At 40.8% G+C, this 23,929-nt stretch overlaps 2 protein-coding genes across 3 annotated transcripts in view; one reads left to right on the top strand and one right to left on the bottom strand.

The window, feature by feature from the left end:
- rgs7b (regulator of G protein signaling 7b) overlaps window positions 1-8,708 on the top strand; it is a 120,574-nt gene extending 111,866 nt beyond the window's left edge. For both annotated transcript variants that reach the window (XM_079492964.1, XM_079492963.1), the window contains 4 exons: window positions 478-664; window positions 3,612-3,701; window positions 6,727-6,766; window positions 7,278-8,708. In XM_079492964.1, coding sequence (XP_079349090.1) covers window positions 478-664; window positions 3,612-3,701; window positions 6,727-6,750 — 301 coding nt within the window. In that variant the 3' untranslated portion in view covers window positions 6,751-6,766; window positions 7,278-8,708. The remainder of the gene's footprint in view (window positions 1-477; window positions 665-3,611; window positions 3,702-6,726; window positions 6,767-7,277) is intronic.
- An 8,669-nt stretch (window positions 8,709-17,377) lies between these two features.
- pnmt (phenylethanolamine N-methyltransferase) lies at window positions 17,378-19,522 on the bottom strand (the record flags this gene model as incomplete). Its single annotated transcript, XM_079492229.1, has 3 exons — window positions 17,378-17,816; window positions 18,655-18,865; window positions 19,387-19,522. 3 exons carry the CDS (start codon window positions 19,520-19,522, stop codon window positions 17,378-17,380), a joined length of 786 nt encoding a protein of 261 aa, XP_079348355.1.
- Between the last annotated feature and the right edge of the window lie 4,407 nt (window positions 19,523-23,929).

Raw genomic sequence — 23,929 nt, 5'->3', positions numbered from 1 at the left:
ACCGTTTCTGCATATGTTGGTGTTGGTTTTTAAAATAACCTTGGCACCAGCACCCTGCAACATTTGTCCTGAAACGGTACATCTGTGTTTTTGTTTCAAACTGAATTCTGGAAAACACGGATCCAACAGACGGTAGAGCTACCTGGTGTAGACTTTAAATATATGATACGTTGGCAAGGTTTATTAACCAAGTAGTGAACCCTAGCACCCGAGCATTGTGACCTCGTAGAATTCAGCAATTTTTTGTGAAGAGACACCAGTTACCATTTTAATGCACCTGGCCTTCAAGGGGTGTCCCAAATAATAAGTTTTGTTGAGACATATGATAATACGAGATGTATGAGACATTTCACTTAGTTTAGTTTAAAGGTTTAAAGATTTAGTAAAAAATCCCTATGACCCAATTCAACATTTTTTTTATTTTTTTGCTAGTTCAACTTATTGGATCTGAAACGTCAAGACTTTCCCATGTACTAGGTTCTGGTTGGCGGTGCAGGAGGTGAAGAAGCGACCCATAAAGGAGGTGCCAACACAGGTGCAGGAGATCTGGAAGGAGTTCCTGGTTCCAGGAGCGCCCAGTGCCATCAACGTGGACTCCAAGAGCTACGCCAAGACCGCACAGAATGTCAAGGACCCAGGGCGGTACGCTTTCGAAGATGCACAGGTGAGGCAGCCGTCAGTCTTGTTGAGCCTAACAGTTTTCTGAAAGACGTTACGTTGCTATACTGTATATCAGTGGTGCTCAAACTTTTTCTTGTCAAGGACCCCCAAAATGAAATGTATTTGGCCACCGACCCCCTCATCTCAAAATGTGTTGTTCCAGGGACTCCCAGAAACAAAGATTTGAATAAAAATATTCCGCTTAATTTTTTTAATATATACAGTATATTTAAAGAGAAGAAAAATATTTCTGCAGTTCTACACACAGGGCCCTATCTAGGCATTCTTTACTATTTTGAACTAGTTCAAACGGCCGATTTACAAACATGTTGATGTAGATTGGCTATATTCATTATTTTAAAATTGTAAAAAATAAAATGCCTAAAGCGTTTAGGCATAAGGGGTAATGTCACTGGTAGGCAGGTTGCTGAACTGCCTACAGCCTCCTCTGAGACACAGAGAGAGTAGCCGGAAATGGTGTCATCTACCATGAACATTGGTGAGGACAAATTATATGAAGATAGGTTGAAAAATAGATGATGTGCCCCTTTAAGCCCAATTTTATTCTTCATGGTGGGCAGAACACTATTAAAGGCTACTGGAGTGGATACATATTGGAAAGTGCATTGAGCCATGCGATCATTATTATGTAAAATGCATTCAAGCACTGTGTAGATTTGTTTCTGAATTCCGACAGCTTTTAAGAAGAAGTGGTTGAAATAGGTGTACAGACAGTAGGAGCTGAACGAGGCAGGGTGACTTCCAGACTCATTTAGAATGCACAACAGAGTATGGACAGTAGGAGCTGAACGAGGCAGGGTGACTTCCAGACTCATTTAGAATGCACAACAGAGTATGGACAGTAGGAGCTGAACGAGGCAGGGTGACTTCCAGACTCATTTAGAATGCACAACAGAGTATGGACAGTAGGAGCTGAACGAGGCAGGGTGACTTCCAGACTCATTTAGAATGCACAACAGAGTATGGACAGTAGGAGCTGAACGAGGCAGGGTGACTTCCAGACTCATTTAGAATGTAGGAGCTGAACGAGGCAGGGTGACTTCCAGACTCATTTAGAATGCACAACAGAGTATGGACAGTAGGAGCTGAACGAGGCAGGGTGACTTCCAGACTCATTTAGAATGCACAACAGAGTATGGACAGTAGGAGCTGAACGAGGCAGGGTGACTTCCAGACTCATTTAGAATGCACAACAGAGTATGGACAGTAGGAGCTGAACGAGGCAGGGTGACTTCCAGACTCATTTAGAATGTAGGAGCTGAACGAGGCAGGGTGACTTCCAGACTCATTTAGAATGCACAACAGAGTATGGACAGTAGGAGCTGAACGAGGCAGGGTGACTTCCAGACTCATTTAGAATGCACAACAGAGTATGGACAGTAGGAGCTGAAAGAGGCAGGGTGACTTCCAGACAGTGTTGCTTTTGGCAGCAAATTTTTATTTTAGTTTTAGTCGTAGTCTTTTGAATAGCTTTAATTTAGTTTTAGTCACATTTTAGTCACCTGGAATGCTTTAGTGTTAGTCTAGTTTTAGTCGACTAAATGTCATAAGATTTTAGTCGACTAAATCTACAGTTGATTTAGTCGACTAAAATGTATTTTGGCGGGCCTTGATGCCGTCGTAATGACTGTTTTTACACTTTCTGAAAATAGCCGATCTACAAGCGTCGCGCTGCGACGCTTTGTGAGCTTGTAGATCTGCTATTTTCAGCATGCAACCAAGTGTAAAATGACTTATACTGAATCTCTTGTCCACTAGTCCCTTCCTAACATTTAGTCTAGTTTTTATCTGTTGACGAAATTGTCAGTATATTTAGTCTTGGTTTTACTCATCATAGCTTAGTTTTCATTTAGTTTCCATTTAGTTTTCGTCAGTGGAAAAAGGTAGTCGACGAACATTTTTCGTCTTAGTTTTAGTCGAAGAAAACAACACTGTTTAGAATGCACAACAGAGTATTTAGAATGCACAACAGAGTATTTAGAATGCACAACAGAGTATTTAGAATGCACAACAGAGTATTTAGAATGCACAACAGAGTATTTAGAATGCACAACAGAGTATTTAGAATGCACAACAGAGTATTTAGAATGCACAACAGAGTATTTAGAATGCACAACAGAGTATTTAGAATGCACAACAGAGTATTTAGAATGCACAACAGAGTATTTAGAATGCACAACAGAGTATTTAGAATGCACAACAGAGTATTTAGAATGCACAACAGAGTATTTAGAATGCACAACAGAGTATTTAGAATGCACAACAGAGTATTTAGAATGCACAACAGAGTATGGAGACAATTTAATCTGTTTGTCATTTCATACATTCTCCTCAGGATATTGCAGTGTAATGGCTTTGAACTCAAAATAACACAGTTTGTCTTTTCTGGGGGAGTGGTTTCTGTGACTGCAGCTGGGATCCATTTGTGACAAAAACAGAGTACTACTAAATCCTTTATACTTCCAACAAATAGCAAAAGAAATTGCAGATCTACAAGCACACGACACGTCACATCGCGACACGTAGTGAGCTTGTATATCTGCTATTGTGAAATAATAATTAGGTTAACAGACATTTTCAATCAAATTGTGATACTATAAATCATGAATATCAAACATATCAGACAGTCTACATTTTCCAAAAGAACAATCTATGTAATTAATGTATCTCTGACCAGAAGAAGTGATATATCTGCACCTGGTCATGATGACCAGAGAAGGGGTATACAAAGCCCCAGAGAATCCAACCCTGTAATGCATTCAGACATTGTTGAATGAAGAAGGCGCTGGAGCCTTTTACTTTAATATAGAAGGTGCAAGGCAAAAAAAAACGTTTCGATGTCAGATTACATCTTTGTAAGGGCATTCAGACATTGTGTCTGTACACAATGTGGCGTTAGTATACTATTCTCTCTTGTCCTCCCCAAACAGGAGCACATCTACAAGCTGATGAAAAGTGACTCGTACAGTCGCTTCATCCGATCCAGCGCCTATCAGGAGCTACTGCAAGCCAAGAAGAAGGTAAAGACCAAGCAGGAGACCATGGTCTGACCGCATAAATGTACAGTTCAGTCAGTGGTCCTCAGACTTTTGTATTTTTATTGCAAGGACTCCCGTTAACTCTGAGAGTTTACAGACCTGTAAGCAGTGAAAGGGTCCATTCGGAACCCCTTCAAGGAATCCTAAGGGAGCCGTGAAGAGAGAAGCCCACACAATTATAGCTAGCTAGCAAAGCCAAGAGCTGACCACTGTATGTACGGTATAGACTCTACTAATTATGGTCAAAGCTACAGGGCAATTAGGCTTCATCAATTTACCCCAAAATACCATTCTGAGGCGCATCTAGTGTCAGGTGTTTGTCAAGCTTCCCTACACACAATGCCATCTACCCTGTTGCTTTTTCCATTACATTTAATTATAGGAATTGTGTTAATTTGCTTATTTTTAAGTTTTAAGGGGGGGGGGGGGGGGGGAAGGTACAGTGGAGAAAGACGGGAAACGTGGAGAGAGTAAGGGAGTGTGTAAATGGTCCGGCTGGCCGGGAATCGAACCAGGCACTTGCTGTCAGGCATTAGAGCCCATTTGGTACACCCCCAACCACTCTGCTATACCGGGTAGCCCAATTAAGGAAAATTATAAGTATAAATGTTTATTTCATGTAGTAGCTCTAGCAAGTTGCTAGTTTGTGGTGGGTGGTGGTGGGGTGTTACCAATTAGCCTGGATGTTGGGTCACAATATGTCTCATTGGAGGGGAATTGAACTAGTGCCTTTGCATCTAACTGTTTAGCCAGCCAGTGGCAGGCTAAACAGTCTAAACAGTCTAAACAGGCTAAACAGTCTAAACAGTCTAAACAGTCTAAACAGTCTAAACAGGCTAAACAGTTGGATGCACTTTAACCCATTTTGGGGTGGGAACCCCTTTTGGTGTTTTAAACATTATGTTATAATTTAGCTATTGAAAAATAGCAGACCTACAAGCTCATAGCGCGCCACCGAGTGGCGCGCTATGAGCTTGTAGGTCTGCTATTTTTGAAAAATCGTTAAAATGTGCCTCAAATCTTTCCGAAAATTGTCATGATTTAGAAAACTTTTTTTTTTAATTTCGACGTCAGGCCTGAACTTTGGACACAAATTATGTCGGTACCTTACGTTTAGTTTTCAATATCCATAAACTGTAGTAGGGGATCCGGATAACAAGAGGTCTTCTTACTTTGGCAAGCACTGATTTTAATGTCCTAAAGTTCTTTAATATACTATACTGTTCTCATTTTGTGCTATCCCATCACTTTGCAAGAATATCTGTTACTCTTATTGATTCACTTTCACTCTTTTGAACTCTTATTACTGTATCTTGCTGCTTTATAATCGATTCATACGATATCAGAAAGAGGTTTTGTGTTTCCTTTGCTTTCATTTCCTTTGGGTTACGTACGTGTTCATTTCTTCTGCATGATTGACTTTGTTTTGTTTTTCTTTTTAATCCCCCCCTTCGCCCAAGTCCCTTGTTTACATCTTTCAAGCAAGTCGTTTTCTGTTTGTCCGGCTTTGTACTTCTTGTTCGGTTTTCTTGGTTTTCTTTTGTATGTTTGTGTGTCTGTTTGTTTTTCTTTGTTACGTTTTTAAGTGTGGAAGTACTGAGGAGCACAGAACCTCTTTTGAAACATCCTCTCATAACATGGTAAGTGGGACAGTAGCACAGAGTGATGTACTGTAAACATACTTTTGATACAATAAAATGAAACCTTTCAGCTGCTGGGTCATCTGGAGACCTGAAACAGCTACACATGCAGGTTAATGGGGTGGATGAACTGGTTTGCTTTCCCACTGCTATTTACTCTTGGTCTCTCAATGTTTTGAACATTTTAGTCATGCAGTCAAACTGTGTTATCACCTTATCACCTTATCATTTTTCATTTCAGTGTGTGGGTCTGTTTTTGAAAATGCCACTGTTAAATGTAGCTTATTCAATTGCATAACAACAACAAAAAAACGGTTTAATTACATAACAAGTATTTGCCCTTGGCTTAAATCCAATCACGACAGTGACACAATGTCAAGATTATAAATGCATGACTGAGAACTAAATGAATAAAACAACAACAAAATGTCCTGAGGACGAGAACGATGCAACAAAAATATATGCAAGGGACGCTTCATGCTCCTGTTGAGAATGTCCTTCCTTATATTATTATTATAATATTCACACAAACTTAATTAGACTAACCTTCCCCGTGGCAAAGGTAAAAACACATTCAGTCATGAATCTTACCCTCATTAACATCCATATTATATTATGATGACAAAACACTTTCATTAATTAGGCTTGTAGGAGAATGTCAGCCTTTAAATTATATATTTTAGTACACCATCAAGCTGTCCTAACGATACCTGTCAATGTCAGATCAGACAAGTGTTTAAATGTTGTGGTGTGTCATGGTGTGTCATGGTGATGTCATTAATCAGACTAGTTGGACTTCAGAGCATCAGCTCATTTGAGCTGTATGTGACGTACTGTGCCATTCTAAATAATGTTATTACATTACATTTTATTCTTAGTGTTATCAATAAATAGCAAGGCTTTTGCAAACAAAGACAGTTACTGTACATTTAACCAGATTCTTGTAACACAGTGTTTCTCATTTTCACGTGAAGCCCCCCCCCCCCCCCCCACATCGATGTGGCCATGTATTTTGGCCACGGACCCCCATCTGAACAGAGTTTGTGCCAGATACCCCCATGAGAGACGATTTGTGTTAAAACATTTCAAGATTTTTCAAAATGTTTTAATATAGCAGATCTACACAAGCTCAAAATGTGAGCTTGACAGCCTGGAGTATAAAATAGTGTAAATAGGTTAGGTTAGGACCCCCTGGAACCCTCTCAAGGATCCCTGGAGGTCCCCTCCCGGACCCACTTTGAGAACCACTGCTGTAAAGGCCCTGACACCAGAAAGCATCAGACACTTGTATCATCAAACACACCCAGAACTCACTATTTCAATACTAAAATCCTCACTGTTATTCCCTCTATTTCCTCTCTCCACAGAAAAGTAAAAACTTGTTTCTTTGAGGGCTACTGAGTTCAGGTAAGAGTGAATTTCATTCTAATTAACTATTATCACGTCGCTGTTGGGTGGAAACCATTTCTTTTCAGAAAATGGGTGAAAAAAACAACCTGTGTTCCAATGAATCCAATGTAGTTATTATTTGGTCACAAGCTCTTATTAATACTTTATAAAACTCACAGTCAGGCTTAACCACTTTTACATTTAAAACCATATAGTAAACATAGTCGATCTACAATCTTGTTGTGAGCTTGTACATTGGCTAGTTTTGCACTCTTGTACAGCGAAGTAGGCCGTTCATTTCCACACAAAAGAACGGAGATACATGGTTTCTGCCCAACAGCAATGATACGTTTAGCATAGTTGCTTAACCCGTTACAACCGGTGTCTTTTTCAATTTTTACGTTGGCTATTCAAACAAGCTGATACATCTGCTATTATTGAACATTATTGAAAAATCAAGCATTTATTTGTAGAATCGGACTTGGGTCTTAATGGGTTTTAACTGACGCCATCCTATGTCTTCCACCAGGGGGCAGCGCTTCAATGGAACAAGCCAGTACTGTGTAATCAACACACACCATTCTGTATGAACTATTACCAGTGGAAATGATGGGACCGTGCCATGTGTATATAGTCATGTACAGTCCACTGTCTGGCCCCAAAGAGCAGCACACACACAGCACGCCACACGCTGGCACACACAGCACACGCTGGCGCACACACACACACACACACACACACACACACACACACACACACACAGCACACGCTGGCGCACACACACACACACACACACACACACACACACACACACACACACACACACACACACACACACACACACAGCACACTCTGGCACGCGTACACACGCACAAAACACAACATACCTGGTGTTGCATGTCCAACCAAAACGCAGATGTCATCTTATGAATACTTTTGTTCCAGTCTCTACCATCCTGTGTGTCTGTGTGACTGTGTGTCTGTGTGTGTGTGTGTGTGTGTGTGTGTGTCTGTGTGTGTGTGTGTGTGTGCGTGCGCGTGTGCGTGCATGGATGCGTGCGCGTGTGCGTGCGTGTGATCACAAGCACATGCATGTTTGTAGCGTGTATGTATGTGGTCAATATGTATTTTAAATGTTTTCAGATGCCGGACTAAAAAAAAATGCTATCGACGGAGAGGTTACATGTTCATTGTCTCCAACACAACAGTATGCGCACGCACGTGCATCTCGGTGTGTGTGTGTGTGTGTGTGTGTGTGTGTGTGAGACATCAAAAGCTGGGGAAATTGTGTCAAACAAATAATGTACAGTACAGTTCAAAATATATGCTAATGTGTAAAAATACAGTATATGGCGATATAGCCACCAATCAAGGGTCGGAAATTGAAAATGTCAACTAGTAACTTATTGCATTATACATCACTATTGACTGCCGCACAATGTAAACATTGCTAGTGTCTGAGATAGACAGAGTTTGGAAATGTTTGTCTTGTAAGTCAGTGGTTAAAGCCAATGCCCTAGACTGGCTGTCTAACTTGCAGACAATGTATGAAGTAAATAAAGATAATGAATAAAATCAAAATTATAATGAAGTAGTAATCATGCTTGTAGCATTTAAATCTCCAAAACCATCTTCTGGCCCCCGGGATGCGGATGAACTCCAACCTCCATAGATATTGGTAATGCCCAGATTTCAAAAGAAAATGTTTTATTTTGTGACACCAGCATTGTAACTACAGTAGGCACAACTACATCAAGCACTGGCCAAACTCTGTCTACCAAGGACTCTGGTTAGACTCCGTCACTAGATAATATTGTTGTCACCGTAATGTCCACACTGTTTTCATTTGCCTTTTTATTGCACTGTAGTGTGCAGAATTTGCCACAGCCACTGTACTTATCACAGCAATCCTGGATCAATTCTTATCAGAAAAAAAACAAAAAACGATCATCAGATGCATTAAAGGAATGCCTTGACTTTTGGAGTTTTAAGTTTGTTTTTCTTTTTCAGCCTCTCATAACACCCTGAAATAGTGTATGGGCAATTTTTTCAGTATTGTGTGGGGTGAAGCTTCTGCACACCGAATCATAGCTCTGATGAAGATCAGGTGACCGAAACATCGGCAATAACTGTTTTACGAGAAGACCGTGTGTGCGGTGAGTCTCACTCCATACACAATATTGATTTTATTTCACCCAGCGACTGCTGTAGATTGTGTTAGGTGTGCAAACATTGCAGACTGACAGACACTAATCATCCAACCATTACCTTTCAAGCTGAAGATGTTCCAGTGGTGACAAATTATTAATCTATGCACTTCACCCACCCTGTGTTTCAAATAAAGCCCACATCACACTGAAGAGCCAACTCCATCACACAGAACAATGTGTTGAGTACTGTGAGTTATCTCGGTTATGAACAAGTGCAGTCTGTGCTCTGAGAAGAAGAATGTCATTAAATAATCACAAGATTTTCAAATTGCGTTGTGAGCCACAATACAAAGAGTTACCATGGAAGGGGTTAGCATCCCCCCCCCCTTTCCTTAACAAGTGTGATGTAGGCCTATCAACATTGATTGATTGATTGAAAAATGTATTAACAGTTTGCAGAATTACAGTACATTTCAAGCACAAACTCAATACAAAGGCTGTTAACTGTGAGTGGACGACCCAATTAAGCATTACACTTGTTTCCAATAGGGTCCACCATGTTCAAATCATCAAAAACAATGATGAAACATTTGAAATCACCATGAATGCGTTTTGTAAAATGAAAAGCGACATTTTAGAAATTTGAGAAATCAAACATGGGAGTGTATTGGAGTTTTAAATTCCCAATATAAAACCGAATGAAAACTGGATATGACTGACCTACAGTACATTGAGTACAATCATTAACCACTTAAACCCCACCCTGAAAAAATAGCACACCTGCGACGTGAGCTTGTCGGTCTGCTATTTTCAGCAAAAGCATTCCCCGCAATAACAGAAATAAGTAACTAGACTAGTATAGAGCCCCGATGGATTCCGGTAAACTATATGTGGTTTAAGTTGTTAACCCATTTTTGGGCGGGAACCCATTTTGGTGTTAGCATTATGTTATGCTTTAGCTATTGAAAAATAGCAGATCTACAAGCAGTGGCACGCTACGAGCTTGTAGGTCTGCTATTTTTGAAAAATCGAAGAACGACTGACATAGAAACAGCTTTTTCAGAAAACTGTCAGGATGTAGAAGACATTTTTAGAATCTGATCTCAGGTCAAAATACACCTCTGATATAAAGAGCTATACAAGGTTATATACCTTTTATACACAAATATAGCACGTGTGGGCCCTCTGCTGCTCATTACAGGATATTACATATCTTGGAGAGTAATTGTCTTCAGCCATTATCTAATCACTTAAATCCTAAGTACTTTGTTGACAGCGGTTCCCCAGGGGTCTGTACTTTGACCTGTGTTTACATAACAAAACAATATATAAATGGTTTTATACCCATCGTTTCTTTCTATATGACCAGCTCAGTGGCCTAGTGGTTAGAGTGTCCGCCCTGAGACTGGGAGGTCGGGGTTCGATCCCCGGCCGGGTCATACCAAAGACTCTAAAAATGGGACCCAGTGCCTCCCTGCTTGACACTCAGCATCAAGGGTTGGATTGGGGGTCCCTGCGACATACTAGCGTCATGTCCAGGGGGTGTACTTGTACATCAAGCTGCCTCACGCTACAGAAACTATGGGCCTCATGGCTCGGCAAGTCTACTTACTTTACTTAATTTTATTTCTTTCTATAACACCTTATCAGTTATCAGTCACCGGACTAGTTTGGTGGTGTCATTTACCTACAGAAACAATGTATTTAGGTGTTTTCACTGTTCACAGACGCATTGTGAGCTCCTAGATATGCTATTTTTTGCAATGTTTCAAGGGTTTTGACAAAGACTGCCATTCAGCTATGGTTACTTGAAGAAGAAAGCAAAAGCAAGCACTCGGTTGAGTATTTCCACGTCATAATGTCACGGGTGCACGGTTCTGGAACATACAGTCTATAGAAAAGAATACCAGCACTCACGTAGTCTCCTGGGAGGATTAAAGCTTTATTTTGCACAGTGTTCTCTAGATTTACGCTGAAGAAGGCTCTCGGGCCGAAACGTCCTTACTGTTGTTTGCTGCTGGGGGGAAACAAAATAAAACCTTAATCCTTCCAGGAGACTACGTGAGTGCTGGTATTCAGCTATGGTTCCCATTAGAACATTTAATTTCGATCATTCCAAATAGGGGCACACGATTAGTCACCTTGTCAATTTTCTTCCACCTTAGCACCCTAATACTTGCACTATACTTCTAACGTCACAGCACAGGGATTGCTTATACAATATACAATTGCTTATACATTACATTACCTTACATTAATTATGTTGAGATATTAATGTGAATAAATTCACTATGATGCCAAACATTATGTTATAATTTAGCTATTGAAAAATCGTTAAAATGTGCCTCAAATCTTTCCGAAAATTGTCATGATTTCGAAAACTTTTTTTTTTAAATTTCGACCTCAGGCCTGAATGGGTTAATGAAACAGAAAAATATATAACGTTTTTTAAACTACATACAGTACATGCTCATATACATAAGGAATCAATTACAAATAGACTGATTCACGACTGTACATTTGATTGAGAATTGAAAATTGAAAGGAGAAAATGTTGAAAGGATTATATATCAGTGATACAAACTCATTACGCCATCTAGTGAAATATGGAACAATAGAAGTCTTACACTCTGACATAAAATAATTCTCTTGCTACAAGTGCACCAAGCATAAGAGTATGGCAGAGCGAGAGAAGCTTCAGACAGAGCAACCAAACAAGGCAGTTAGTGCATCAGGTTCGATATGAAAACGGTATACACTCTGCAAGAAACAATGTTTTTCCAGAATAAAACAATCCTTTGGGCAAGAGCAGAAAGTGTGGCCCAAAGTTCCCTTGGAGATGATGCATCTGTCACAAGTGTTGGATATATTTTGTTGAAAGGATTTTTGACAGGAAAATGATCGAGCTGCCCTCCAGACTGCCCCCATCATTGATGGGGGCAGTCTGGAGGTTGGACAGTCTGGAGGTTGGACAATAACCTTGCCTTTTACCCGGGTTGGCACTTTAATCCATAAATACCTGAGGACAATTCTAAAAATGTCTTCTAAATCCCCTTTTTCATGTCAAGGACTCCCAAAATGATGTATTTGTCTAGTTTAGGGCGGAACCAGCCTACTATGGCGTTACATTTGTTTCTTTATTTCAAACATTCAAAAGATAATTTTGAATGCAAACTTATTAAAACTGCAAGCAAAATGTTTTTTTCAAACAAAATAAAATATATGAACAGATCAAAAAAAACATTTGTAATTAAAAAACGTATAATTGCACGCAAAAAATATATTTTTAAACAAAACATTTAAAACTACAACCAAACACTTATGTGTTTGGTTGTAGTTTGATTTGGATGTTTTTGTAGTTTGTTTTCTAGTTTTGAGTTTGAAGTTGTTTTTTTGTTTTGTTTTTATTTCTTTTTGTTTGAATTATTTTTGTTAGTTTGAATGTTTTTTTTGTTTGTTTGAATTATTATTTTTTGTTTGATTTTTTCTTTTTTTTTTTTTAATTATTTTTGTTTGAATTTCTTTTTGTTTGTTTGAATTTTCTTTTGTTTGATTTTTTTTTCTGTAAGGGGTCATGGGTAAAGGGTCGGAAGGCTACGCTGAAAAATGTTAGACGCCTCTCCATTGGCCACTGCGAGTTTGAGTGACAGCCTCATGGCAACTTCATCCTGAAACATAAACAACAATGGCGGCTGTCCTGTTAAGTTCAGTGGACTGGACTACAGTCAGAAGTTCAGAACTATATTCAGTGACTTGTCCAAGGTCAGGACACTTCGACATGTGGACAGGAGGAGCCGGGACTCAAAGTGCCGACCCAGGGATCATTGGACGACCTGCTCTACCTCCTGGCTGTCTCATAGCCAGACCTGTTCCTAAATATCATTATCAAGTTACTAATAAGGTCTGCAGTTTGTCAATGAATCATCCACTTCAGTGGTGTGTGTGTGTGTGTGTGTGTGCGTGTGTGTGTGTGTGTGTGTGTGTGTGTGTGTGTGTGTGTGTGTGTGTGTGTGTGTGTGTGTGTGTGCGTGTGTGCGTGTGCGTGTGCGTGCGTGCGTGCGTCATAGTCATAGTCATAGTCATAGTCATAGCCAGACCTCTTCCTAAAAGTCGAGGTGTACTTCATTCCAGACGAGGTGTGATGATGAGAGGAAATGGTAGGAAGAGAAGAGAAGATTGTAAAGGAGGAAAAATGAGTATGAGTATACAGAAGAGGAGATGATATTAGGAAGAGGAGATGTATGCGAGGAAGATGACATGGTTTGTGAGGAAGTATACGAGACAGATTGATTCATATATTTTATTTTGTTTGAAAAAAAAATTTGCTTGCTGTTTTAATAAGTTTGCATTCAAAATTATCTTTTGAATGTTTGAAATAAAGAAACAAATGTAACCCCATAGCCAACACCCCATTCCCTGTGAGCCAGAATCAAGACTGTGGTGGACATCAGGCATGGTATCGGACAAAAGATCGGTGGCAAGGATTGTGCGAACAAGTTGCCTTAAGCACAATGACACCTGCAGGCTCTGAACTCCACGAGACAATATCAGGGCTTCCATGTTGATCTCATACGGCTCGTTGGGCAGGACAAGAGAGCCACATAGCAGCAGTACACCAAGCACCAGGCTGAGGGGGAAACAGCTCTTCAAGCTGCCCCAGCAACATGTCCAGCTCCTGCAGGCTTTGCTCACTCTTCCTCCAGCCCAGGTCTGCTGACTGCACTGCTCTCTAGCTGCCTTTGTTCTACAGGGAAGAGAAAACACATTTCAGGTCAGTTAAAAACAAAGGTTACCACATAAGACTTCGTAGGGTTGCAAGTTTCAACAGTTAATTCAACTACTGTAATTGATTTCATTGATTGAAAAAGTCAATTTGACTCAAAAGTTTTTTGACTGAAGTGAATGTGGAAATTGTCTTGATTCATGCTGGATTGTGCAATGGCAGAAGTTACTAAGCACCTAATTGACTATTAACTGTAACTGAATTCACCTGCTTTGAAGCTTGACATCTGTGAGAACACGGCAGCTGGTCATACAGTTGGAGGCCATCGATATTGTCGTTTTCTTTTTGCTGAGGTTTGCGTGATCTGCGCAAAAGGACAGTTAACCCATTTTGGGCGGGAACCCCTTTTGGTGTTTTAAACATTGTTATAATTTAGCTATTGAAAAATAGCAGATCTACAAGCTCATAGCGCGCCACCGAGTGGCGCGCTACGAGCTTGTAGGTCTGCTATTTTTGAAAAATCGTGAAAATATTTATTTCAGAAAACTGGAGGATTTAGAAGGATTTTTTAAAATTTTGAGGTCAGGCCTAAATGGGTCAAATGATAAGGGACAATATCGGTGGCACCCAACTGTAGGTCATGGGCATCTGCCGCCTCTGGTAGGGGACGGGACACATTTGAGGATCTCAGGGACTAATTGACAGCAGCTGACCTGGCTCACAGTGCCAGCCAGGGAAGAAAGACCACATCTACACGACCCTCCTGTGCTCTTGTCACCACTTCAGCATCACCATCTTGCTTAGTGGGAGTCACAACTGGGGCCTCCATACCCTTCCATCATCTTGTTGGACGCCATCTGTTGAAAAGATTGTCCGTAAACAAGTTTAACAAGCAGTTTAGCCAGGGTTATTTGTGTTAATCCATTGGTTTTCAAAGTGGGATCCAAAGTTGGACTCCACTTTAATCCTATTTTATACTTCAACAATTCAAAACGCGTTGTGAGCTTGTAGATCTGCTTTATCTAAGTTTGAGAAATCTTGAAAAGCTTTTAACACAAATCTTCTCTTGCGGGTGACCCTGGCACAAACTAAAAATAAAAGAATATACTTGCAATGTATTCACGTCGCCATCCTCATGTTTTCAATGTATTCACCTCGCCATCCTCATGTTTTCAATGTATTCACCTCGCCATCCTCATGTTTTCAATGTATTCACCTCGCCATCCTCATGTTTTCAATGTATTCACCTCGCCATCCTCATGTTTTCAATGTATTCACCTCGCCATCCTCATGTTTTCAATGTATTCACCTCGCCATCCTCATGTTTTCAATGTATTCACCTCGCCATCCTCATGTTTTCAATGTATTCACCTCGCCATCCTCATGTTTTCAATGTATTCACCTCGCCATCCTCATGTTTTCAATGTATTCACCTCGCCATCCTCGTGTTTTTCAGGGATAAATTCCATTGGAAACTGGTGTCAGTGATTCCGTCAGTGATGTGTAAAAGTTTGAGATATCAAACGAGAGTCTTGGAGTTGTAAATTCCAATATTTAAAGGTAACCAAATGAAAACTGGATATGAAAAAACCCCACCCTGGAAAATAGCACACCTGCTATTTTCAGCAAAAGCCTTCCCCGCAATAACAGAAATAAGTAACTACACTAGTATAGAGCCCCGAGGGATTCTTCTGGTCTTACAGCTCTGATAAGAGCTATAAAAGGTATATAGCACAAATATAGCACATGCCCGTTGCTGCTCATTACAATTACATATCATAGAGAGTATTGTCTTCTGCTGTTATCTAATCACTTCTTACATAATCCTATATGTTCTTTATTGGGGTCTGTAGTACATGGTCCCCTCTTTTTTATCTCTGCAACCGAATCTCTTTGCAGAAAATAGAATCTACAATCCCACGTGTTGCAGTAGATGGGCTATCTTCTTGGTACAATGTTTGTTTATTCTGACATGGACAGAATAGCTAAAATAATGTCCCCATTAAAGAAACATTGGTTCATTGTATTCGTTTTGTCATCCTAAAGCCACAGTATGTAACTTTGACCTGTGTTTACATAACAAAACAATAATACAAACATTTATATATTATATAAATGTTTTTATATCCATCATTTCTTTCTATATACGTACGTACCTAACTTGTGACAAACAGTCAGAAAGTGCTTTAGTTTTTGAGATACCCCTACCGGGCTTGGGACCAAACACAACATAGCGTTTCCTCATCTCTAAGGCCACCCACACATGAAATGGATTCTTGTATTAAAAAGTACTGAAATTGATATATAAAGTTATACACCCCAAACTAAAAACAAAGCCTGTCCATCTGGGGGTTGAGGCATGTAATGGAAGTTCTGAAGTTCTAAAACTTGGCATACTTGAAGCCAGGACATACCTCTACATTCTAGAAAAGACTGAATGTCAATTTCTGAATGTAAATATGAGATAGTTATTTGAACACATACAATAGGTCAGGTGGAGATATGTAAATGTATGTAGAATGTCTTTACTTTGTAGTGACTGTGACATGGATTGTCATAGCAACACATACGCTTGTAGGAATTAATTGTATTTCCCGACCAATTGTATATATTTTTAGTTATTCATAGTTCAAATGTTATTTTTATTGTCACACTTACAGTACAAGTGTGACAATGATTTGGAAGCAGTGGAAATTCCTTGGAGCTTCCTCAACAGTTTTGATAACACTAAGAATGAAAAAAGAAGGGACTCCCGCACACACTGACTTTAAATGCAGTGAAATAGTTTATTAGGGAAACAGCAAAGTTTCGGCCTATATGACCTTCATCAGGCTAATCTTTATGGTATATTTTCAGTATGTCTGTCCTTCTCGTATGCACCTGTCACTGTAGGTGTGCAAAAGCCTTGCTATTTATTGATAACACTAAGAATAAAATGTAATGTAATACAATTATTTAGAATGGCACAGTACACCACATACAGCTCAAATGAGCTGATGCTCTGACGTCCAACTAGTCTGATTAATGACATCACCATGACACACCACAACATTTAAACACTTGTCTGATCTGACATTGACAGGTATCGTTAGGACAGCTTGATGGTGTACTAAAATATATCATTTAAGAAAGGCTGAGTAATTGCCATGATATGAATTTAATTACATGATTGTAATATAGCCTAATGTCAACTATCAGAATGCTTAATTGCAGTGCAGTCAGTAGCCTAGTACTGAATTGAAGTCAAAGGTCAAGGTACACCTTATTGTCCACAAGGGGGATTTATCTTGGGCTTTCCCCCCTGCTGCAGCCACACACAAAACATAGAAATACAGTGGGGGGGACAACATTACACAAGTGCACAAATAGAATTAATCTAACCTCTCACAGCCAATGCTGCTTTGTTGCCTCGTTCAACAATTTAGTAGTTTAGAAGTCCTAACTAATGTAATCAAACTCAGCTTCAACTTTCAAGCTATATTTTATTGAGATGTGGATTCATTCATCCAGCTGGTAAATTATGCCACATTTTGTAGTAACTGCATGTGAACAGCAGATGTCAGTATCTTCACTGACTTGGCATTCAGTACAGCGAACATTTATTCATCATGCAAAAAGATAGCCTACTTTTAGTCACATTGGGTTAATGAAATAAAACAAATTAATACTACTACCACTAGTGTAACGCAGGAAAAGCAATCAACGTTCATATATAAATGAAGGATTACATGAGGAATCACAAAACAAGCGAACAATCTACTCCTTCCTTGCTTTTACAAAGAACACTCCGGTCACATCATCCACCCCCACTCTCATGTCCTGTGGCAGCGTGTACACTTCCATCCTTATCAGTGTATAGCCGCTCTCCTTCAGACTGCTGCACACCTGGGACTCCTCCAGGGGCACCACAGGGATCCTCACCCCAGGCCCCCCGAGGTAGTAGCTCTCCCCCAGGGCCCCGATGAGCAGCAGGTGTCCCCCGGGTCGCAGGAGGCCCCGGATGTGTCCCAGGGCTCTGGTGAAGGCAGCCAGGTCTGGGCTGACACTCTCCAGGCAGAAGCAGGACACCAGGCAGTCTGCGCCGGCCGAGGGGAGGGCGTCGGGGGCCATCGGCCGAGGGCGGTGCACGTCGATGGGGAGGACGTCGGAGACCACCAGACGCAGCCTGGCTGCTTTCTCTGCCCATGCTGAGGATCTAATAACAGTGACATCATCAACATCAAAGGTAACTATACAAAGGTCACGACACCCACGTCAAATTTACAGTGTCATCCCATGCTAAAGTGCCACAGGAATGCACTGTATCATTCCTGATTAAATAAGCAAACATGTAGCAATTAAAATGAGGTGTCTATAATTGTTCTATATGGTGACAATAGTTTTATTAAAGTGGGGTCAATTCAAGGAAAATGAGGGGCGGAATACATCATGTCCTATTGGGGATGTCAACTGTCTTTATTGCGCTCACTGCTCACAATGCAATGAATGCATCATGATTCATGGTGCATTGTGAGCTTGTGGATCGTCTCACTCTGTGTCGCCCCCCACTCTATTTGGGGGTCCTTGTCATGGAAAAGCTGGGAATCCCCTGAGTTAATCAACCACAGTTGCTGACTCTGAAGGCCAGGCCCATGATTATACTGAATAACTGGTACTGTGTGTGTGTGTGTGTGTGTGTGTGTGTGTGTGTGTGTGTGTGTGTGTGTGTGTGTGTGTGTGTGTGTGTGTGTGTGTGTGTGTGTGTGTGTGTGTGTGTGTGTGTGTGTGTGTGTGTGTGTGTGTGTGTGTGTGTGTGTGTGTGTGTGTATAACTGGTACTGTGTGAGCTGAGCTCTCATTTCACAATATAATGAATCAATGTGTTTTAACAGTCAACTCATGCAGGTCAAATCATTAAAGGCATCTATTGTTTTCTTGCTTTAAAAAAATGAGGGATTGTGGTAATATCTCTATGAAGACTGAAAACAGTGGAGTTGTTTTTTTAGTTTGAATGTATTTTACTTTTGTAAAATGCAGGATAGAGTCTGGTCCTACCTGCGTCCCTCCAGCTTGCAGACGTGTTGCAGGTAGGGGGTCCAGTCCAGGCCGCATCCCTCCTGGTCCTGGAGCCAGCGTTTCAGCTCCCGCCGGTTGACCTCCAGGTAGTCTGTGAGGAGTACCTTGCTGAACACCTCACAGCCGCTCAGCACCTGGTACAGCGTGGGACCCGAGCCCACGTCTACCAACACCTCACCGCTGATGTCACCTAGTCAAGATACGGAGAACAACTTTATTATACAGGTACTGTACTGTTCTGTCTACTTTCGGCGGCTGACATGAACATGTTTCCCATTTGTTGTCTTATTTTATTTGATCTCATTCTCATCTTATTATCTGCTTTGTTATTTTTTTTGTATCAACATTGAGAGGTACCTAAACCAAATGGTAACACAAGATATTTGGGGCATAAAATAGAAACAGGAATATCATGAAGTTCCTGTGACGGCAGACAACTGAATTATGTCTAGAGGGAGGAAAAGTCACACTTACACAGAGTAGTCTTGAGTCACATTCACAGAGAAAGAACGGGCTACAGCGTGAAAGGATTTGCTAATTGCCACGCACTGTATAATGCAACGTGATTATTCATGGCTCTAACTGTTCTTTTTTAATACTGAGCTATACAAATCCCCAAACAATATACTTCAAAAACATTTCAAGCACTTAGAACAGAACATCTATGAACACACTCAAATAAGTCACCCTTAGTAAATAACCTTCCCCCACCTTCAGTGAAAGCTCTGTGGAGACATCCCAGTTTCCAGGGTACGATGCTGTCCTGCCGCTCAAAGTCAGCGCGTGGTGGGGTGTAGTTGTACTGCAGATATGCCACAGGGTCAAATCCCTGGTAGCAGGCTGCCATTCTCTCCATTCCATTCATTTTTCCATCATCCTCCATCGCTTTCGAATCTCTCTCTCCTCACCCCTCCTCTGACAGCTGCACTTTGCAGGTATACAAGTCAGTTCCCCTTTGCCTTTGGATTATATACTCTGTGTGTGTGTGTGTGTGTGTGTGTGTGTGTGTGTGTGTGTGTGTGTGTGTGTGTGTGTGTGTGTGTGCGTGCGTGCGTGCGTGCGTGCGTGCGTGCGTGCGTGCGTGCGTGCGTGCGTGCTTGTGCGCGTGTGTGTGTGCGTGCCTTTGCTTTGGGCTAGTCTGATAGCCTTATTGGCAGAGATAGCGATCCTCTTTTTGAGGCCTGCGTTGCCCCCGATAGCATTTGTCCTCCTGTCTCCTGTCCCTGCCCCGGAGCGCTGATGCTTTTCTATAGCAGTACAGGGCACTAATGGATGACCACATTCAGATTGGCGGCTTCACCTCTCTAGGGGCCTTGCTATCTCCCCCATCATTAGAAGAGGCCCTTTGCGCTCAAAACAACAGACAAGATTTGCCAGTGTCCATTATCTGGTGGCCATTTTGTAGTTGAGGGGGTTGGCCAAAAATAGGTTGCAATTCCCAACCAGTGTGTCATCATGGCCCACTGGGCTGCGATAGTATTGCATGTGGGCCACCCAAATCAGAAAAGGAAGATTGAACTTGCACAATGTCACCTTTAAGCAGTGTTGGGCAATATTACTTAGGAGAGTAATATGTTACTTATTACTTATTACTCCTTAGAAAAAGTAATAATATTACATTACTTATTACTTGGAATCAAGACTAATATATTACATATTATATTATATTACTTTTGCGCCCCCCACGCCCGCAAAAAAGGGATGTACAACAACACAATCTGTTTAGTCAGCTTCTTTTAGAACTGAATCCTACGGAGCCCCTGAATGGCCATGCATTCAAAATATATTTTATCTCGTACGTACAAGATATTATCTCGTACGTACAAGATATAACTTGTACGTACAAGATAATATCTTGTCCGTACAATATATTAACTTGTACGTACAAGATATAACTTGTACGTACAAGATAATATCTTGTCCGTACAAGATAATATCTTGTACGTACGAGATATTATCTTGTACGTACGAGATATTATCTTGTACGTACGAGATAATTATTATCTTGTACGGACAAGATAATATCTCGTACATACAAGATAATATCTTGTATACGTACGAGATAATATCTTGTACGGACGAGATATTATCTTGTACGTACAAGATAAAATATATTTTGAATGCATGGCCATTCAGGGGCTCCGTAGTATCCAATTGTTTTGAATAATAATATTAAGAAGAGTCACAAATCACCCAAAAAGGTTATAAAATAAAGCAGCATCTCTCTCGACCTTTTAAATGAAAATGCTTTCATGCCAACTTAAAAAAGCAATATGTAATAGGTGTTAATTTTACAAAGTAAAGGTATAATATTACTGTTTTGTCAGAGTAATACCTTACTTTACTCGTTACTGGGAAAAGTAATAATATTACAGTAATATATATTACTAGTAACTGCCTTTAAGTTTATACATTTGTAACAGTTGTTGCAACATGCCTTGACAATTGAATTATATAGTGATTAACCCCTGGCTTAAATATGTAGGTTGGGAGTGGCTTATTGTCGGTATCAGCCTGTAACACGTATGAGTCTGTCTCCGTTACAATGCGCATTATGCGGTAAACCCTACCATCAGCTCCCAGTACTTACCGCACAACTTGCCACACTCAATCCAAGCCTTATAATCATACGCTGAGTTGGCGGTGCCCGAGATCGAACCCATGACCTTGTGGTCCAAAGGCTCTACTGACTAAGCTACCCGGAAATGTATACTTCAGCTTGTGATGTAGTGTGAAAATAACCATTCTACAAGTTCACAGTGTCACGATATGCTGTGAGCTTGCAGATCAACTACTTTCATTATATTTGACAATTTCTAATATAATAGCCTAACATGCCCAAAATAGGAGTGGCAGGTTGTGGTGTATGCACTTAGAAAAGTAATATTGTGTCTGCCTTTCAGACAAAATATAATGAGATCAGGTTTTGGCTTTTGTTTGGTGTGTCAGTTTTGCATGGCATTTTTCTATCCAGATAACAACTCAGCTGCTCAATTGGTGGTTATTGAAATTATGGCTGTGCTAGCCATTGTCCATACTCTGGTTGACAAACAAAGTTTGTTGTCATTTTCTGATCACATGAATGAAATGAAAAGCAGCTGTCCATGGATGCAGAGGTCCTCTGTGTTGGAATCCAAAGTGTTTTTCCTGAGATGGCTCTCTTAACACCTCTCTCATTCCTGGCGTCTGACCCAGTATCCCATCACAAACACATAGTGACCTCCTTTTCACATACTCAGATTGGTTTTACTTAAGTAAAAGTAGCAATGTGACAATGTAGAAATGCTCTGTTAAAAGTAAAAGTCTTCATCAAAATTTCACTTGAGTAAAAGTACAAAGGTATTGGCATCAAAGTACTCACATTTGTCAAACTTCTTCTAAAATAGCAGATCTACAAGGTCAAAACAAATATTTATATATAATTAAGTATTAAATGGACATACTCAAATAAAGTACTTTCCACCACTGCCAAAACATCACCATGCCCAATGGAGATGAGGTATTTTAGAGGCCTGACATGGAATAGTGGTACAAGATAATGTTGACAGTAGGATATTTGGGGATCACGTTGATGATTGCTAGCTGGACTGTGCAAGCTGGATGAAGGACAGATGTATTTTGCCAATGTCACTAAAGGATTTGTAATTGTCTCCACCAGGCCGAAGGCATGGGGAGAGAGTATGTTTTGCACTCCGTCCGTGTGTGTGTCCGTCCGTCCTTCCTTCCTTCCGTCCGTCCGTTACCAGCTAATCTCCGGCACCGTTGGCCCGATCCATGCCAAACTTTGCACACACACTCCCTGGATGCCAACGACGAACCTCTGCCCCAAATATTCCTCAACGACCTGTTATAGCGCCACCATGAGGCCGATTTAGGCAAAACACATTTCTGTACATTACTCGTACACATTTTATCCATACATCACACAATTCGGTATACACTATCTCCATAGTCATGTGATCAACACGGATCTGCACCATTTCCCATCTTCCATCCTGATTGGCTAAGATTGGCTTCCGTTTCGAACAAAATGCCACAAATCACAAACGCAGTGTGCAATTTCCATGAAATTATGCACGCACATTTCCACTAGGCCGAGGATGACATGCCACTCATTTCCTTCCAAATCAGCCTCATGGTGGCGCTATAACAGGGCAATTCCTGTTTTTACCTATAACTGCATCGATCTGTATACAACTTATGTATGCGCACTCCCTAGAGGCCATGGAAAAACATTTTCCCTGCATCCCTCCACATCTGCCGGTTATAGTGCCGATTTCTGGAAAACACATTGTTTATGTTAGTCGCACAGATTTCATCCAAATCTCACGCAAATCGGTACACATGATCTCTGTAGTCATGTGATCAAGACGAGTCTGTTGGATTTCTCAGATTCTACACTGATTGGCTAAGATTCCAAAGTTTTCAGGAGTGGCCCGTTTTGTACAAAATGCTGCACATGTCCTGCTCATCCAGAATGCTATCCTCAGAGATGCTATGAGTGATCTGGATCTGCATTTCCTCAACACAATGAACAAAAACCTCTCCCCCTGGTGGAGACCTGTGCCCGGAAGGGCACTTTTTCTAGTTATGTACTGTTCTGTGGCTGTCATTAAGCACCAGAAGGAGTAGTTATGTAGGCTACTGTTCTGTGGCTGTCATTAGCACCAGAAGGAGTAGTTATGTACTGTTCTGTGGCTGTCATTAAGCACCAGAAGGAGTAGTTATGTAGGCTACTGTTCTGTGGCTGTCATTAGCACCAGAAGGAGTAGTTATGTACTGTTCTGTGGCTGTCATTAAGCACCAGAAGGAGTAGTTATGTAGGCTACTGTTCTGTGGCTGTCATTAGCACCAGAAGGAGTAGTTATGTACTGTTCTGTGGCTGTCATTAAGCACCAGAAGGAGTAGTTATGTAGGCTACTGTTCTGTGGCTGTCATTAGCACCAGAAGGAGTAGTTATGTACTGTTCTGTGGCTGTCATTAAGCACCAGAAGGAGTAGTTATGTAGGCTACTGTTCTGTGGCTGTCATTAGCACCAGAAGGAGTAGTTATGTACTGTTCTGTGGCTGTCATTAAGCACCAGAAGGAGTAATCGGCCACATGTCGCTGAAGAGCAAAAGGTTTACTTCACATGTCTTTATTCATTATTTACAGCCTAAACCTCCAGGTTTAAAGTACAATTCGCATTCAAAGGACCACAATGGAAATACACGCCCAAGCTTTATAAAGCTATTAAAACTTTAAAGATGGAGTG

This window comes from Electrona antarctica, assembly GCF_951216825.1.
Source record: "Electrona antarctica genome assembly, chromosome: 22".
Lineage (NCBI taxonomy): Eukaryota > Metazoa > Chordata > Actinopteri > Myctophiformes > Myctophidae > Electrona > Electrona antarctica.
Note: the sequence above shows the minus strand (reverse complement) of the source record. Positions and strands in the feature narration are given on the sequence as shown.